Source organism: Salmo salar, chromosome 01, assembly GCF_965601325.2.
Source record: "Salmo salar chromosome 01, fSalSal1, whole genome shotgun sequence".
NCBI lineage: Eukaryota > Metazoa > Chordata > Actinopteri > Salmoniformes > Salmonidae > Salmo > Salmo salar.
The window spans coordinates 25,063,713-25,082,144 of NC_138291.1; the positions used below are offsets into that span (position 1 = coordinate 25,063,713).

Sequence of the window (18,432 nt, forward strand, 5' to 3'; positions counted from 1 at the left end):
TACATTAGAACCGACAGATAAACACACATAAAACAGCTCTTACTAAACCGAGCAATGCTATTGTGCTCTTGCAAGAGCGGAAATAAATGACAATTAACAAATGGGCTCCCAAAGAAAAGAAAAATGTTGGCCTGTGTGTGTTTGTGTTTCTGTGTTGTGCTGCTTGCATCATTTAGATTTTAGGTGTGATTTTCCAAACATTACATTTAGCAGGAATGAAAGTCAAGCTGGTACTTACAGCAACTCTTAATCATTGAAAACATCTTACCCAAAAACGTGGCAATACCACGGGATACAGTACACTGATTAAACAAGGAATTACTGATATTGTTCAACATTCTCTCATATATAGTACATATAGCTATGTAAATTTAAATCTGATCGCGATGCCTCTGATTGAAGAGCGTTCTATGTGAATAAGCTATTCATTTCTGTAAGTCTAAATGTGTGTATATTTCTTTATGTCTTAACTTGTGAAAGTTTCTCTATGTCTAAACGTATATTTCTGTATGACCAAACGTAAGTAAGTGAGCCATATTTCATCCCTTCTGTGTGTCTACGTCAGTTTGACAGTTTGGAATCTGGACCTGTGTGCAACCTGAACACTGCTGGAGGTTGGTTGGGTATCACAGAACAGGACTGACAAGAGTTCTTCACGGCAAACAATGTCTGGGGAGGTCAAAGGGTAGCTGGCGAGTCAGAAACTGTCCTCCAGAGAGCAAACATACTTTAGTGTGCAAGACCAAGATATTGAACTGTTTCTGAACACCCAACACCACAATCCAGAGACTAGATTATAGCTACCTAGCCCCACTTGAAATGATATCAATAAACAAACAACCTGGTTCACAAACAGAAAGCTACAGTCTGAGCCATATCCTCTGAACTACATACAGTCTAGAAAGAGAGATACCAGTAAACATATTTTGATTGCTAAACAATGTTAAAACACAGTCAATCACAAAGTGAGGATCCACATAGGTGGGTTAACGTTTTTCATCATGAATCTTGTTCTGGAGGCAGCTCTGCAGTGGTTACTAGCTGGCACAGCCACGTTATAAAAGCAATTTTAAACCTAACCTTAACCCTAACCACATTGCTAACCCTAATGCCTAACCCTAAATTAAGACCAAAGATCTAATTTTTGTTTTCATACATTTTTACAATATAGCCAATTTTGACTTTGCAGCTGGCCCATCTAGCGGAAATCGCTCAGTTCTTCCTCAAGAACAAGACTCATCCCAATAAACGTCAACCTGCTCCACATAGTGGATAGCCTGTTAGGTTGTTCTTACCATGGCTGTGGCTCTGTGGGGAGATCTTGACAGTCTTTGGACCAACTGAATGAAAGTCCTGGATCTGTCCGTTAGCATTGACCTCCTTCTTCTTCTTTCCCTTGAACCAGCTGAAGGCCCGACCCAGGGAGCCCCCACGCTTCTTCCTACGGCCCCCTTTGGTTTGCCTCTCATGGGCAAACACCTCCGCCACGTCCTGGGGGATCAGGTCTCCCACAGACTCACGGCCAGACATCCCACCTCACACTGGACCTACTCCCTAAGAGAGAGAGAAGGAGAAAAGAAAGGGAGTCAATTATAGAAACAACCATATTTATGCAACAAAATCCTAGCTATTCCACTAATTTAAGGAAAACATTTGCATAAATACTTTTCCATTGTCCATTCCAATTGCTACATCAATAGTACACAAGCATTGTACCATTGGTTTAAATCGACTTCAACTCTTTTGATCATGCCCCTCTCTGTGTTAGGGTGTGGGGGAGCAGAGCCCAGACCACACAACCAGCGTACTCAGACCCATCCTGCCTGCTTCTCAGCCAAACTTCACTGCCTCTGCAAAGAATTGGCACTGCTCCCTTCATTCCTGAACATGTAGTCATAATGCACAGTGCCCCACCCGAAGCCACACACACATCCAGAAACACACATCCACACATATACACCAGCACAATACCAGAAAACTAACAGCATTGATCTACAACACTAGCTCACTTTTTTTCCCGCTGTCTCTTATGGTCTTTCTTTGGCTCCCTCTCAACACCCTGACACAATGAGCTCATCGCCCTCCCTCTCTTCCATCCCTCTTCCGCCCTGCCAAACTTATTTCCTCTAAGGCAGGTATCTCAATACAGCAAGATATGACTCCATCTAAGTTACAATACATGCAAAGCATATCAGCCAAGTGTCAGTTCTTCAGAGATAATATGTGTGTTTGAGACATGCAACCAACACATAAAAATCCCCAAATCACTGAGTCTTGGCAAGATGCCCCTCTACTGCCATCCATCCCTAATGCCAAAATGTCCAAGAGGAGCCTTTAGCCTCTGCAATCCCTCTCTAAGATGGGTCTCAAAATGATCATAAATGGGCTCTTCTCTAACAGAACTCCATTATCAAAAGATCCTTTTAAAGTATTGAAGGATTTAGGATGAGATGTAGTGTACTGTAACTAAGGCCCTGGTTTGGCTCTAAAACACTAGCTAAATGATTGCAGCAGATGCAGGCTGCCAGACACCCCTCATACTGGTCATAAATTAACCGTTAATCACTCCAATCTCCTAGAGGAATGTCAGCACTCAACCATTGGAATCTCCAAATGCTCTTAAATGGAGGAATATGGGGAACATCATCCCCACCCACCCAGACAGACAGACAGTGACCATCACTGAATTTACACCACAGTACTGCTTGGCTCTGCTATCCCAAGCAGAGCATTTCACAAGGAATGTCAAGAGAGACAAGCTCATATCACATGAATGTCTTAATAGGAAATGGGGGACTTTCCCATGGATGTTCAGTGAAATAATCAAAAGGATGGCTGGAGAAGAGCTTAGGAGTGTAAATGTGTCTAATTTGATTGATCCATTGATTGTGGCATATCAAGAAGTTTTTTTAACAGCATGATCTTTACACAGGTGCACCTTGTGCTGGGGACAATAAATGGCCACTCTAAAATGTGCAGTTTAGTCACACAACGCAATGCCACAGATGTCTCAAGTTGAGGGAGTGTGCAATTATCATGCTGACTGCAGGAATGTCCACCAGAGCTGTTGCCAGAGAACTGAATGTTAATTTCTCTACAATAAGCTGCCTCCAATGCAGTTTTAGAGAACTTGGCAGTAAATCCAACTGCCCTCACAACTGCAGACCACGTGTATGGCGTCGTGTGGGCGAGCGATTTGCTGATGTCAACATTGTGAACATTGCCCCATGGTGGCGGTATGGGCAGGCATAAGCTACGAGCAACGAACACAATTGCATTTTATCGATGGCAATTTGATTGCACAGAGATAGCGTGACACGATCCTGAGGCTCCATTGTCGTGCCATTCATCCGCCACGATCACCTCATGTTTCAGCATGATAATGCACGGCCAGATGTCGCAAGGATCTGTGCCAGTTCCCGCCAATATCCAGCAACTTCGCACAGCCATTGAAGATCAGTGGGACAACAGTCCACAATCAACAGCCTAATCAACTCTATGCAAAAGAGACGTGTCGCGCTACATGAGGCAAATGGTGGTTACACCAGATACCGACTGGTTTTCTGATCCACGCCCCTACTTCATTTATTTATTTATTTTTAAATACAGTATTTGTGGCAAACAGCAGCATATCTGTATTCCCAGTCATGTGAAATCCATAGATTAGGGCCTAATGAACTTGTTTAAATTTACTGATTTGCTTATTCGGTGTAACTCAGTAAAGTACTTGAAATTGTTGCATGTTGCGTTTATTGTTGCATCTACTGGCACAAACAGCCAGTCACGTGTTTGTTTACAAAGAAGCACAATAAGCAAAACGGAAACTTCGTGAGGCGAGTCACACCTGCAGTGCAACTTAAGTGAGGTGATCAAGTTACACTTGTATGAAATTCACTACTACTGTTTGCCCGCTATATCTCTTATACAGTGGGGGGGGGAAGTATTTGATCCCCTGCTGATTTTGTACGTTTGCCCACTTACAAAGAAATGATCAGTCTATAATTTTAATGGTAGGTTTATTTGAACAGTGAGAGACAGAATAACAACAAAACAATCCAGAAAAACGCATGTCAAAAATGTTATAAATTGATTTGCATTTTAATGAGGGAAATAAGTATTTGACCCCTCTGCAAAACGTGACTTGATACTTGGTGGCAAAACCCTTGTTGGCAATCACAGAGGTCAGATGTTTCTTGTAGTTGGCCACCAGGTTTGCACACATCTCAGGAGGGATTTTGTCCCACTCCTCTTTGCAGATCTTCTCCAAGTCATTAAGGTTTCGAGGCTGACGTTTGGCTACTCGAACCTTCAGCTCCCTCCACAGATTTTCTATGGGATTAAGGTCTGGAGACTGGCTAGGCCACTCCAGGACCTTAATGTGCTTCTTCTTGAGCCACTCCTTTGTTGCCTGGGCCTTGTGTTTTGGGTCATTGTCATGCTGGAATATCCATCCACGACCCATTTTCAATGCCCTGGCTGAGGGAAGGAGGTTCTCACCCAAGATTTGACGGTACATGGCCCCGTCCATCGTCCTTTTGATGCGGTGAAGTTGTCCTGTCCCCTTAGCAGAAAAACACCCCCAAAGCATAATGTTTCCACCTCCATGTTTGACAGTGGAGATGGTGTTCTTGGGGTCATAGGCAGCATTCAGCAGGTCATAGGCAGCGAGTTGAGTTGATGCCAAAGAGCTCCATTTTGGTCTCATCTGACCACAACACTTTCACCAGTTGTCCTCTGAATCATTCAGATGTTCATTGGCAAACTTCAGACGGGCATGTATATGTATTCTTGAGAAGGGGGACCTTGCGGGCGCTGCAGGATTTCAGTCCTTCACGGCGTAGTGTGTTACTAATTGTTTTCTTGGTGACTATGGTCCCAGCTGCCTTGAGATCATTGACAAGATCCTCCCGTATAGTTCTGGGCTGATTCCTCACCGTTCTCATGATCATTGCAACTCCACGAGGTGAGATTTTGCATGGAGCCCCAGGCCGAGGGATATTGACAGTTCTTTTGTGTTTCTTCCATTTGCGAATAATCGCACCAAATGTTGTCACCTTCTCACCAAGCTGCTTGGCGATGGTCTTGTAGCCCATTCCAGCCTTGTGTAGGTCTACAATCTTGTCCCTGACATCCTTGGAGAGCTCTTTGGTCTTGGCCATGGTGGAGAGTTTGGAATCTGATTGATTGATTTCTTCTGTGGACAGGTGTCTTTTTTACAGGTAACAAGCCGCAGTTAGGAGCACTCCCTTTAAGAGTGTGCTCCTAATCTCAGCTTGTTACCTGTATAAAAGACACCTGGGAGCCAGAAATCTTTCTGATTGAGAGGGGGTCAAATACTTATTTCCCTCATTAAAATGCAAATACATTTATAACATTTTTGACATGCGTTTTTCTGGAAATGTTTGTTGTTATTCTGTCTCTCACTGTTCAAATAAACCTACCATTAAAATTATAGACTGATAATTTCTTTGTCAGTGGGCAAACATACAAAATCAGGAGGGAATCAAATACTTTTTTCCCCCACTGTAACTATTAAATTCACTAAGATTGGGTTTTGCTAACTTGCTAGCGTTGGTAAGAGCAGCATAGATAATCCCCTTCTGGATTAAGATCCCTGCTGTGCTGTCTATACTGAACAAAATTATAAACGGAAGATGCAACGATTTCAAAGATTTTACTGAATTACAGTTCATATAAGGAAATCAGTCAATTTAAATAAATTCATTAGGCCGTAATCTATGGATTTCACATGACTGGGCAGGGGTGCAGCCATGGGTGCACCCACTGGGGAGCCAGGCCCAGCCAATCAGAATGATTTTTTCCCCACAGAAGAGCTTTTTTACAGACAGAAATACTCCTCCGCAAAAAATACTGCCCCTTTTGTACACTGTCGGTAATACCTTATATTATGGGACGGCACAGGCATGGTATGAAAATATGGAAATCTGGATACCGCCCAACCCTAATTTGCACACATTACACAACATTTAGTTAGGTCCAACAATGGATCATGCATTTCAAAATGAGAAGGTGCTACAAATCAGAGCAACAATCCCAACATTGTATATAATTCCAGTGCATCTAGCACAATGCTGTAGCTGTGATTGATTTGCTCGTATTTGATGCATGGCCGTCCATAGATAAATAAATATTTACCTAAGCATACAACAGAGCACTTTGGTAATTTCCCAACTAAATTGTTCAGAATATGCCTAAGAGACCCTCTTTCTCACACACACTAATTAAGAATCAGGACAACAAAATTCTCACAAAGTTGCCCCTACCAAAATTACACAGTTGCTTCATTGGCACGGTAATTATAGGACTCCTAACCACACGTCTCAATGGTGGCTGGGTGTTGAAACACAAACAACACACACATAATAATACCAACAAAAAGAGGTTTAAGGACAAAAGTTCCTTGAGAATTCCTTGAAGGTATAAACATTGGGAGTATTTATTTAACTGCAGCCACACACACACCATTGGCTTCAGCTGTGGTTTTCCAGCCCAATGCTACTGAAGCAGGCCTGTGCTCTGACATGCCGTTTACATTTCCCTCACAATAGATGTGGTGCTTTTACGTCGACCAGGAGAATCATCTCCTGAACAGTACTAAACAGCAGCAAAATAACTAAATGTACGTACATACATACATACATACATACATATAGTGCCTTGCAAAAGTATTCACCCCCCATGGCGTTTTTCCTATTTTGTTGCATAACAACCTGTAATTTAAATTGATTTTTATTTGGATTTCTTGTAATGGACATACACAAAAATAGTCCAAATTGGTGAAGTGAAAAAAATAACTTGTTTAAAAAAATTAACAAAAATAAAAAACAGAAAAGTGGTGCATGCATATGTATTCACCCCCTTTGCTGAAGCCCCTAAATAAGATCTGGTGCAACCAATTACCTTCAGAAGTCACATAATTAGTTAAATAAAGTCCACCTGTGTGCAATCTAAGTGTCACATGATCTGTCACATGATCCCCATATATATACACCTGTTCTGAAAGGCCCCAGAGTCTGCATCATCACTAAGCAAGGGGCACCACCAAGCAAGCGGCACTATGAAGACCAAGGAGCTCTCCAAACAGGTCAGGGACAAAGTTGTGGAGAAGTACAGATCAGGGTTGGGTTAAAAAAAATTATCAGAAACTTTGGACATCCCACGGAGCACCATTAAATCCATTATTAAAAAATGAAACTAATATTTCACCACAACAAACCTGCCAAGAGAGGGCCGCCCACCAAAACTCACAGACCAGGCAAGGAGGGATTTAATCAGAGAGGCAACAAAGAGACCAAAGATAACCCTGAAGAAGCTGCAAAGCTCCAGAGCGGAGATTGGAGTATCTTGTCCATAGGACCACTTTAAGCCATACACTCCACAGAGCTGGGCTTTACAGAAGAGTGTCCAGAAAAAAATAATCAAACATGATTGGCATTCGCCAAAAGGCTTGTGGGAGACTCCCCAAACATATGAAAGAAGGTACTCTGGTAAGATGAGACTAAAATGTAGCTTTTTGGCCATCAAGGAAAACACTATGTCTGACACAAACCCCTCTCATCACCCCGAGAACACCATCCCCAAAGTGATGCATGGTGGTGGCAGCATCATGCTGTGGGGATGTTTTTCCATCAGCAGGGACTGGGAAACTGGTCAGAATTGAGGGAATGATGGATGGCGCTAAATACAGGGAAGTTCTTGAGGGAAACCTGTTTCAGTCTTCCAGAGATTTGAGACTGGGACAGAGGTTCACCTTCCAGCAGGACAATGGCCCTAAGCATACTGCTAAAGCAACACTTGAGTGGTTTAAGGGGAAACATTTAAATGTCTTGGAATGGCCTAGTCAAAGCCCATACCTCAATCCAATTGAGAATCTGTGGTATGACTTAAAGATTGCTGTACACCAGCGGAACCCATCCAACTTGAAGGAGCTGGAGCAGTTTTGCCTTGAAGAATGGGCAAAAATCCCAGTGGCTAGATGTGCCAAGCTTATAGAGACATATCCCAAGAGACTTGCAGCTGTAATTGCTGCAAAAGGTGGCTCTACAAAGTATTGACTTTGGGGGGGTGAATAGTTATGCACGCTCAAGTTTTCAGTTTTTTTGGTCTTATTTCGTGTTTGTTTCACAGTAAAAAATATTTTGCATCTTCAAAGTGGTAGGCATGTTGTGTAAATCAAATGATACAAACCCCCCCCCAAAAAAATCTATTTTAATTCCAGGTTGTAAGGTAACAAAATAGGAAAAAATGCCAAGGGGGTGAATACTTTCGCAAGCCACTGTACATACACTACCATTCAAAAGTTTGGGGCCACTTAGAAATGTCCTTGTTTTTGAAAGAAAAGCACATTCTGTCCATTAATATAACATCAAATTGATCCGAAATACAGTGTAGATATTGTTAATGTTGTAAATTACTATTGTAGCTGGAAACAGCTGATTTTTTTAGACTAGTTGAGTATCTGGAGCATCAGCATTTGTGCGTTCGATTACAGGCTCAAAACGGCCAGAAACAAAGAACTTTCTTCTGAAAGTCGTCAGTTTATTCTGGTTCTGAGAAAGGACCGCTATTCCATGCGAGAAATTGCTAAGAAACTGAAGATCTCGTACAACGCTGTATACTACTCCCTTAACAGAACAGAGCAAACTGGCTCTAACCAGAATAGAAAGAGGGGTGGGAAGCCACGCTGCACAACTGAGCAAGAGGACAAGTACATTAGAGTGTCTAGTTTGAGAAACAGACGCCTCACAAGTCCTCAACAGGCAGCTTCATTAAATAGTACCCGCAAAACACCAGTCTCAACGTCAACAGGGAAGAGGCGACTCTGGGATGCTGGCCTTCTAGGCAGAGTTGCAAATAAAAAGCCATATCTCAGACTGGCCAATAAAAATAAAAGATTAAAATAAAATATTAATATGACACTGGACAGAGGAACTCTGCCTAGAAGGCCAGCATCCTGGTGTCGCCTCTTCACTGTTGACATTAAGACTGGTGTTTTGCGGGTACTATTTAATGAAGCTGCCAAAGCATAAATTCCATGGGATATGTAGGTCTCCAGTTTTATATGAGTAAGCCTGGGGAGTTAAGACACTGGCACCTGCTTTGCCTGAAGTAAACATCAGACCCACACAGCACTTTGTACACTCCCCTATGTATTTATTTGGACAGTGACGCTAAAACTTTTAATTTGGTTCTATACTCCAGTATTGGATTTAAGATCAAATGCTTTATGAGGCGGCAGTACAGTGTCTCCTTTTGTATAAGGGTTTTTCATATCTCTTTTACCGTTTAGAAATTCAAGCACTTGATCTAGTCCCTTGTGCCCAATAGAAATGGAATGGTAAATAATGTATTGTGTAATTTTAAAGTTCATTTTATTTTAAATAAGAATAGATTATGTTTCTGAAAACGTCATTAATGTGGATGCTACCATTATTAAATATTTACTATGATTTAAATCGTGAATATTGAGTGAGAATTATAGAGGCATAAATATCATGTGTCTGCTGTGGCAGACACATCCAGACCATTGTAATGCAACAGCACAATCTGTATATTCATTTCATAGTATTGTGCAAGTGAGGATTGGAATAAGTTAACACTACAGGAGCTGTTGCAAAAGTGACTCAGGGTGAGGAAGCAAACCTGGCTGGTACATGCGCCCCTGAGGACAAGTCAAAGACAGGAGGGTGTGGCAGTGAAACAGACACCTTTGTTTAAAGAGTGAGTATAGCTTAGTTTAAACAAGAGCACATTCACATTTACCTCCAAGTCTGGACTCCAGGATTTAAAGTGGCAGAGCAGTGTTCAAGGTTCTAGTCAACATTCAGAGATCAGTGTGGGACATAGATCCCCCCTCAAACCCAATGGCTTCTTAGGGTACTATAATGTGGGCAATTCCATGATAAGGGAATTACACTTTTACTCATATTCTTTCACTTGAAAATGTATGCCAAACAAAAAACATTGATTTCAAAGTTTAACAAACCAAACTCTATGCACAAGGACTACTTTTAACAATGTTTTAACATTTTTTTAAACTAATTTAGTGGAAGAATTGTGCAGATGCAAACTTTGGTGACAGAATTACGGTAAAATCTCCCTCAGTGTTTTATGCGACCACGTTCTCCAAAAATTCTTAAAATATCTGCTCCGAATTCAAATAAAAAAGATGGGTTGTCAGCTATGACATGGCATCTTGAGATTAAAAAATATATATTTTGATTATTGAACTACCTTAAATTTAGTGGATTGACACCTGGTAACAGAATTACATCATGGGTCCCTGATCTCTGCGACACAGAAATGCATCATTATTCTCCTCATGTTTCACAAGTTTGGACATCACAGCACAGCTCAGTAGTTCAGTACAGTAGATATACTGTACTAGTTTATTGGACTACTGTGCTCAACTCACTGTACAGTACTGTATTCTACTCAATGTACTGTACTTGTGCTATGCAAACTTGTGAAACATGTCTATGATAGGTCCAGTCCAGTCTGTCTGTGGACGTTAACATCAAGGCCAGGGTGGACTGACCAAATTTTTACACATTTTCAACGTCAATGGAGGTCTGGTGTTAGTTGGTGCTCAGTGGGTGAGGATGTTGATTATAGTAAATGGAAAGAGGGGGCTCATGGGTAGGTGTCAGTAAGAGCTGGGAGAGGTGAAATTAATTAACTGGAGAGAGAGAGGGAGGAGTTGTCAAGACTCAGACTGTTTTAACACTGTTGGTTTGACCACCAGACAACAGAAAGACAAAGAAAATAGTTGTGAGCTGAACATAACAGTATGCCATGGAAGGGAGGACAGGAGCAAGTGACCCAACTGTGTTTGTGACCATTGTAGCTAATTCAGTTGCAGTAATTCCGTTACATGTTTGGGGTAATTCTATTACCAATTTGGTTACAGATTCACACGTTTTTTTTTTACTTCTGTGAACTTTCGTTATCCTCTCACCAGAGGAGGAGGGAGAGAAATTAGAAAATATCTTAAAGATGTGGGGTTTTGGTAACAAAATTACAAGGCAAGTTTTCTTAAACTTAAGGTAATTTTTTTGTTGTTGCCAAAACTAAATATAAGTGTTGATATTAGTTGGCAGGGGTCTTTACGTCAACATTGTGTATTTCTGATACCTTTTAAGACGTTTTCTAAAAGGAACCTTTTCCATCTGTTTATCCAGAAATCAAATTCTTTAGTTATGCCAAATCGCTTAGATGGAAAATGGTTGAAAAATGTATCTATGCCTTCATTTCCCAAAAATATAGACTCTCAGCTTTCATTTGACACCCGATATGCTGCTATGAGCTTCACATGTTGGTGCTCATGGGTCACGTTTGATGGAACTGCCCAATTACAGTTTTGAATAGAGTGAACGTTATGTGAAATAATGGCGCGTGCTGCTGTAATAACTGATTAAGTGTCAACATTTTACTAGTGTGAAATGTGGCATTACTGTACTGATCTTTCATAAATCAGGGTGTGCCTCTTATTCTGTGGGCATTATCAAATAAAGAAGAACAGAAACACTCAAGTGAAGGGCATTCTACAGTGAGGCAGGTGATAAAAACACATGCACGTTCTGAACCAGAGGCGCGGTGTACAGTTGAAGTCAGAAGTTTACATACACCATAGCCAAATACATTTATACTCAGTTTTTCACAATTCCTGACATTTAATCCAATTAAAAATTCCGTGTCTTAAGTCATTTAGGATCACCACTTTATTTTAAGAATGTTAAATGTCAATAATAGTTGAGAGAATGATTTATTTCAGCTTGTATCTCTTTCCTCACATTCCCAGTGGGTCAGAAGTTTACATACACTCAATTAGTATTTGGTAGCATTGCCTTTAAATTGTTTAACTTGGTCAAACATTTCAGGTAGCCTTCCACAAGCTTCCCACAATAAATTGGGTGAATTTTGGCCCATTCCTCCTGACAGAACTGGTGTAACGGAGTCAGGTTTGTAGGCCTCCTTGCTCGCACACGCTTTTTCAGTTCTGCTCACAAATTTTCTTTAGGATTGAGGTCTGGGCTTTGTGATGGCCACTCCAATACCTTGACTTTGTTGTCCTTAAGCCATTTTGCCACAACTTTGGAAGTATGCTTGGGGTCATTGTCCAGTTGGAAGACCCGTTTGTGACCAAGCCTTAACCTCCTGACTGATGCCTTGAGATGTTGCTTCAATTTACATTTACATTTTAGTCATTTAGCAGACGCTCTTATCCAGAGCGACTTACAGTAGTGAATGCATACATTTCATACATTTTTCTCCATACTGGTCCCCCGTGGGAATCGAACCCACAACCCTGGCGTTGCAAATACCATGCTCTACCAACTGAGCCACACGGGACCATATCTACATAATTTTCCTCCCTCATGATGCCATCTATTTTGTGAAGTGCACAAGTCCCTCCTGCAGCAAAGCACCCCCACAACATGATGCTGCAACCCCCGTGCTTCATGGTTGGGATGGTGTTCTTCGGCTTGCAAGCCTCCCCTTTTTTCCTCCAAACATAACGATGGTCATTATAGCCAAACAGTTCTATTTTTTTCATAAGACCAGAGGACATTTCTCCAAAAAGTACAATGTTTGTCCTCATGTGCAGTTGCAAACCGTAGTCTGGCTTTTTTATGGCGGTTTTGGAGCAGTGGCTTCTTCCTTGCTGAGCGGCATTTCAGGTTATGTCGATATAGGACTCGTTATACTGTGGATATAGATACTTTTGTACCTGTTTCCTCCAGCATCTTCACAAGGTCCTTTGCTGTTGTTCTGGGATTGATTTGCACTTTTCGCACCAAAGTACGTTCATCTCTAGGAGACAGAACATGTCTCCTTCCTGAGCGGTATGACGGCTACATGGTCCCATGGTGTTTATACTTGCGTACTATTGTTTGTACAGATGAACGTGGTACCTTCAGGTGTTTGGAAATTGCTCCCAAGGATGAACCAGACTTGTGGAGGTCTACAATTTTTTTTCTGAGGTCTTGGCTGATTTATTTTGATTATCCCATGATGTCAAGCAAAGAGGCACTGAGTTTGAAGGTAGGCCTTGAAATACATCCATAGGTACACCTCCAATTGACTCAAATGATGTCAATTAGCCTATCAGAAGCTTCTGAAGCCATGACATCATTTTCTGGAACTTCCCAAGCTGTTTAAAGGCACAGTCAGCTTTGTGTATGTAAACTTCTGACCCACTGGAATTGTGATACAGTGAAATAATCTGTTTGTAAACAATTGTTGGAAAAAATAGGCTTGCCGGTGCCTCCGCTTGCCCGACGGGGGGGACGAGTTTTAATGACTCCAACCTAAGTGTATGTAAACTTCCGACTTCAACTGTATGTACATGATGTATGTGAGTCACCACTAGGAGAAAACTGGAATAACCCAATGAAATCCATCTCCTAAAAAGGATTGTCACATTAATAAGCAATGATAAGACCAAAGGAATATGCCTATTTTCAATGTGATGATTTCACTCAGAAGTTTAAAAAAATTCTGAGCTGAAAACGCATAGAGGTCCATTGTAGGAGGCAAATGTCAGAACATTGTGCTAACAAATCATATTTTTTCACAATGCATTTTTCAAAAACATTGTATGCACATGGCTCTGGACAGTTCCTGGTCTTCCCATGGACTTTTGTGAAATTAGTGGAAAAGAGGAAACATTAAAAAACATTTGACAAGACACAAATGGCCTTCAAACGAGACAGTGAGGTTGAACGCCAGTATTTCAAGATTATATAGATATACATTTTTCTTGAGAGGCAATACTTTACCTAAGTTTCTGTTTGCTATAATAAAGGATATGTGGATCAGGATATCGATAGAAATGCAACACAACAATACATGCCAATATTAAACATACATAAAGAGTTGGATATTACCCAACTGAAATGAGGTCAGTCGACAGTGAATCAGGGTCATTGTTGTTGTAAGGGTGAATATGTGGAGCCGTGGACAGATCTGTTCAAGTCTGAGTGCTGTTGGGCCACTGTAGCCATGCAGCAGCTTGTCTAAGAGTAGAGCCTGCATTCCTGAGAGATTGATAATTACTGAGGAACTCCTCTTTCCAAATATCCTTCACCCCCTCTTGTTCTCCTTTCTCTCCCCCCAACCTCCCTCTTTCTGCCTGACAGAGAACTTATACAGTAGCCTAGGAACCAGAGTCATAAAAACATAATGGCAAGGGCCATAAGAGAACACCATTGTAAGATAAAGTTTTAAACCTAATTATACACAGGCTAAGGTTACCGGTACCCCTCATTACTCTCTCATATTGTTCACATGTTTCAATAGTGAGAGACCCTTGAGTTTCTCAGACTGGTCTGTTGAATCTGCCCGTTTCTAGACCTCATATAAGTGTTGCCATGGGCCTAAGCCTGGACCTCTGTATCTATGGAGATGAAGACCCTGGTCTGAGGGAACAAAACCAGGGGAGGTGAAGTCTTTTGACAGTAGTGACTTAGTGACTGCTGGGATAAACACAGCTGTGGCTTAAAAAACATCCTCTCCTGCCACTGGCATCTCTGAAGTCTCTGTTCTCTCCAGTCAAAACAAGCCCTCTGTGCCCCAACCACAATAATACACACTCACTCACTCAGTCACAGACTGCCATACACTAAGCATTATGTAGGGTGAGAGGACTGGGGAATCTTATAGTAAGGACAAGATGGTTTAGGGTTAACAGACATGCAGACAGAGCAGACTAATCCAGCAGTGGACAGATGCAAATGTTCTCTATGTAAACTGTTCTGACATTTCAGAGTGCCTAAATAGGCTACTAAAAGAAGGCCTGTCCCGTTTGGCTACTACTACTGAAACACAGTCCGCCGACCTATACTTGCGCACCGTCAAGGAATGTTGGCCTGAGAACATGAGACACACGCTCACACACACATTAGCGTGGCTAACGTTTTGACTGATTGGATTTCCCATTAGTGCTGATCAATGGTTCAATGATTACAGATGAGTAAGTAAACCAATCCCACTGATTAAACATATTGTCTACCACCTGTCTACACAAAGGACCTGAGTCACTGCTGATTTCACCACACTCACAGGACTGTCACCCATTCCAGACTGAGGCTAGAATGTCTACAGCCCATCATAATACTGAGATGTTATCTGTCCACAGTGCTGTGAACTAAGTTCTACTGACTAGCCCTCCGCCCCACTGGTCACTGTGGTCATTTTTCCCAGAGTTCTCCCAAACACTAACCACTGTCTAGACTGAGCTCTCCTTCCTCTCTTAAGATCCTCTTGCTCTGTCATGCTCTCATCCCTCTCTTCCTAGGGCCCTGAGTTTTTCTAGGTCAAGTCCCATGCTGGAAGAAAGGTCAGGGCCCTAGTTGTGCAGAGGAATCTCCTCCTGGATCTGTGGTTACATAAGGCACCTGGTATCTCCATGGGTACAAGCCCTGGCTTGGCAGGCGGCCGAGTGAGAAGGAAGAAACACCAGGACACACCCTTCCTAAACAAAAGTATATTGTCTCCACTCCAGTTCAGAAGTCATGGTGAAGTCATCAGGGGCAGAGGTTAGAGAGGCGTGTTCTGAAATGATCAGGACAATTCTGTCAAAATAAACTATAGGCCAATGTTTATTAGCAGACTGCACTGGTCATTATCAGGTTTTAGTTGTCCACAATTAAATTAATGAGACAAAACAAGCAACTGACATATCATGTGACAACATCTAACACGACTGAAATCTGGCCAATTTGTCTCCAAAAGGACTATCCATAGAAAGATGTCAATAAATTGGAGTCCTGTTTCATTTCACAATTGATCTGCAGTCAAAACAACTTTGTTTGCAGCTTTCAGTTCTAAGTCCATGGACAGGCAATGTACAGTATGTCTACAAACAGAAGAAGTCCCCTCTCGAGAACTGAGACTGTCAGGTTATCTCCAGTCAGGTTAATAAATAATCTTCACTCAAGATAAAGGAAATAGGAAATGCATGTATCAGACTGCCATGTGGCCATTGACTGGGAGAGATAGTGTTATGGTGAGGTAGGTTGGCGCTATGTCAGTGTCCATGAGTCCTGCTCAGATAACTAATGTCTTTCATTGTAAATATCTTTCGTAAAACATGTTTAAGGCTATATGTATTTTTACCTGTCTGTTTGACAGTTCCAATGCAATTCAACATTGGGTCTCCAGGCTATCCACCACCCTGACCCTGCACGCCAAGTTGGCTGTACTCGTACTGTACCACCGATTGCCAATCATGTAGCCTGTCAAATTAGGCCTACCTCACATAGTTCTAAAAGCTTGATCTTTATTTGCCTGGAAACCCTATGTTGAATTGCATTGAATTCTACAAAGGGGAGAAATAAGCATTTGAATCAGGAACATTTCCTCTCACGACCTCTACAAGCCAGAAAGTGTAATACAATTATATATTTAATGTACTTTACCGTTTGGTCATTTTTGGCGGTAGGAATGTGAGACAATATATCCACAGGAAAGTCTAATTACATCAACTTTTCGAAGCGCTGGTAGTGCATTCCGATTTCTATCAACTGAAGCATGCACACAACATAAAAATACATGCAGGATTTGCTGAGCTCGTGCACGTGTTTACATGGTTCAGCACATGCTTCAGGTGATAGAAACACGACTACACTACCAGCCCTTTGAAAAGTTTATGTTATTATACTTTCCTGATGATATAGCCGATTGTGCGACATTCCTACCGCCAAAAGGACTAACCACAAGGCCAACCTGTAAAGTATGTTAAAATAGAATTGTTTTCAACATTCTGGCTTGTAGAGGTCGTGAGTGGAAACTTTCCTGATTTAAACGCGCATTTCTGCCCGGTGTAGAATTCAATGCAATTCAACGTTGGTTGTCCAAGCAAGATATTGATACGTCATTGAGATCTTATTTTCCTCATTGTTTAGTAGGAAAGTTAAACTTTAGGATGAAAGTTATGAAATATATTACACTTATCACTATTGCCGCGTTCATATACTAGTCGAAACTAGGAAATGTCCGACTTGCTGATTCGTTGCACGCGTATAACTAGGCTACAACCATGTAGAACACTTCAGAGTTTCCTAGTTCCAACAAGTATTTGAACGCGGCATATGTCAGAGTTCCTAAAAAAGTTATGACATTATGATGACACGTGAGTTCACGTTCCCCTCATCACACAACTGCCAAATTCAGCATACTACACATAACACACTGACTATAAAGTATTAGAAACGTGCCATACAGAAATGGCCTGCAGACGACGGCAAAAAAATAATTCATTCGGAATATGTTTACCTTTGGATTAAATACTTTTAAATTCCGATTTGATTGGTCAAATTCTGCCTCGTCTGCTTTACATTTGAAGCGTTTCCACTGCGTTCCTCTCCAAAGTGTTTCACAGTCCGAACTGAAACACCAGGTAAAGCCTTTCCGCTAAATGTGCCACAGGAGGAGACTACAGAGGTATTTTCTGCTGACCGAAACACTCCAAGAATTGTTTTCCACAAACTGGCTCAATCGGTTTTTCGCACGAACGCTTCAATCGTTTTCCATAAATTACACAATACGTGCGTCTGTGCTGTCCTATCTGTGGCTGCAGTGCGCGCACAGGTGAAAAAATGATAAGGATTATCTATGTTGTTGATGTCCGCGCGCTGTGACGGCCACCTGGTGGCGGGCAAAATATTCTTCGTAGCTGAACATGACAAATTATTATTGCGCACTTCTTCTGCTTCCTTGATATCATGGCGGCCCGCAAACAAACGTTAAGGTGCATGCCGCCACCTACTGTGCTGAAGTGTGCGAGCAATCATGGTCTGTCTAATTCTGTACTACTAAAAAATATATATATACAAATGTATTATAATAAATCCCTACTGACCCCCCCCCCCCCCCATAACAACAAAAAACTCCCAAGCCCATTAAACTATATCATGCTGAAACAATCCATCCTTAGGATTATTCAGCATATTGTTTCAGCATGTCTACAACCATTTCAACAGCAACATCTGTTACCCTCCATTAAATATTTTGCCATATCCACAATAACCTTCAACCTGGCATTTCTGCTTTCCACAATACAAGTCGTGTAGATAACCTTACTAGTGAAAGCTATGAAGTTAACTTTATTCACAATCAAAGTATCCTTTGACACAGCACATTCATGAGCGCAAGATTTCTGAACAGGTCTCAAAACCATACCAGGGCTAGCAGCAATACCAGCCCTGACATTAGGTCCACGTAATACAGGAGCAGCCATGGAAGCTCCATCATTATGTAAAGTTCATGGAAAATAAGAGCACCTCCTCCCAGCTGCCCACTGCACTGAGGCTAGGAAACACTGTCACCATCGATAAATCCATGATAATTGAGAATTTCAATAAGCATTTTTCTATGGCTGGCCATGCTTTCCATCTGGCTACCCCTAAC

General features: G+C 41.6%; 1 protein-coding gene across 3 annotated transcripts in view; it reads right to left on the reverse strand.

Annotated features, from left to right (window-relative positions):
• The window catches only part of LOC106580844 (NHS-like protein 3), a 50,888-nt gene extending 33,291 nt beyond the window's left edge, over window positions 1-17,597 (reverse strand). For 2 of the 3 annotated variants that reach the window (XM_014162592.3, XM_014162365.3), the window contains exons 1-2: window positions 17,299-17,597; window positions 1,296-1,554 (exon numbers count right to left, since the gene is read on the reverse strand). In XM_014162592.3, the coding sequence (XP_014018067.1) occupies window positions 1,296-1,530 (235 nt within the window). In that variant the 5' untranslated portion in view covers window positions 1,531-1,554; window positions 17,299-17,597. Of the gene's footprint in view, window positions 1-1,295; window positions 1,555-1,716; window positions 1,927-17,298 lie in introns of those variants that run through there. The other variant, XM_014162514.3, reaches the window with a different exon arrangement.
• Between the last annotated feature and the right edge of the window lie 835 nt (window positions 17,598-18,432).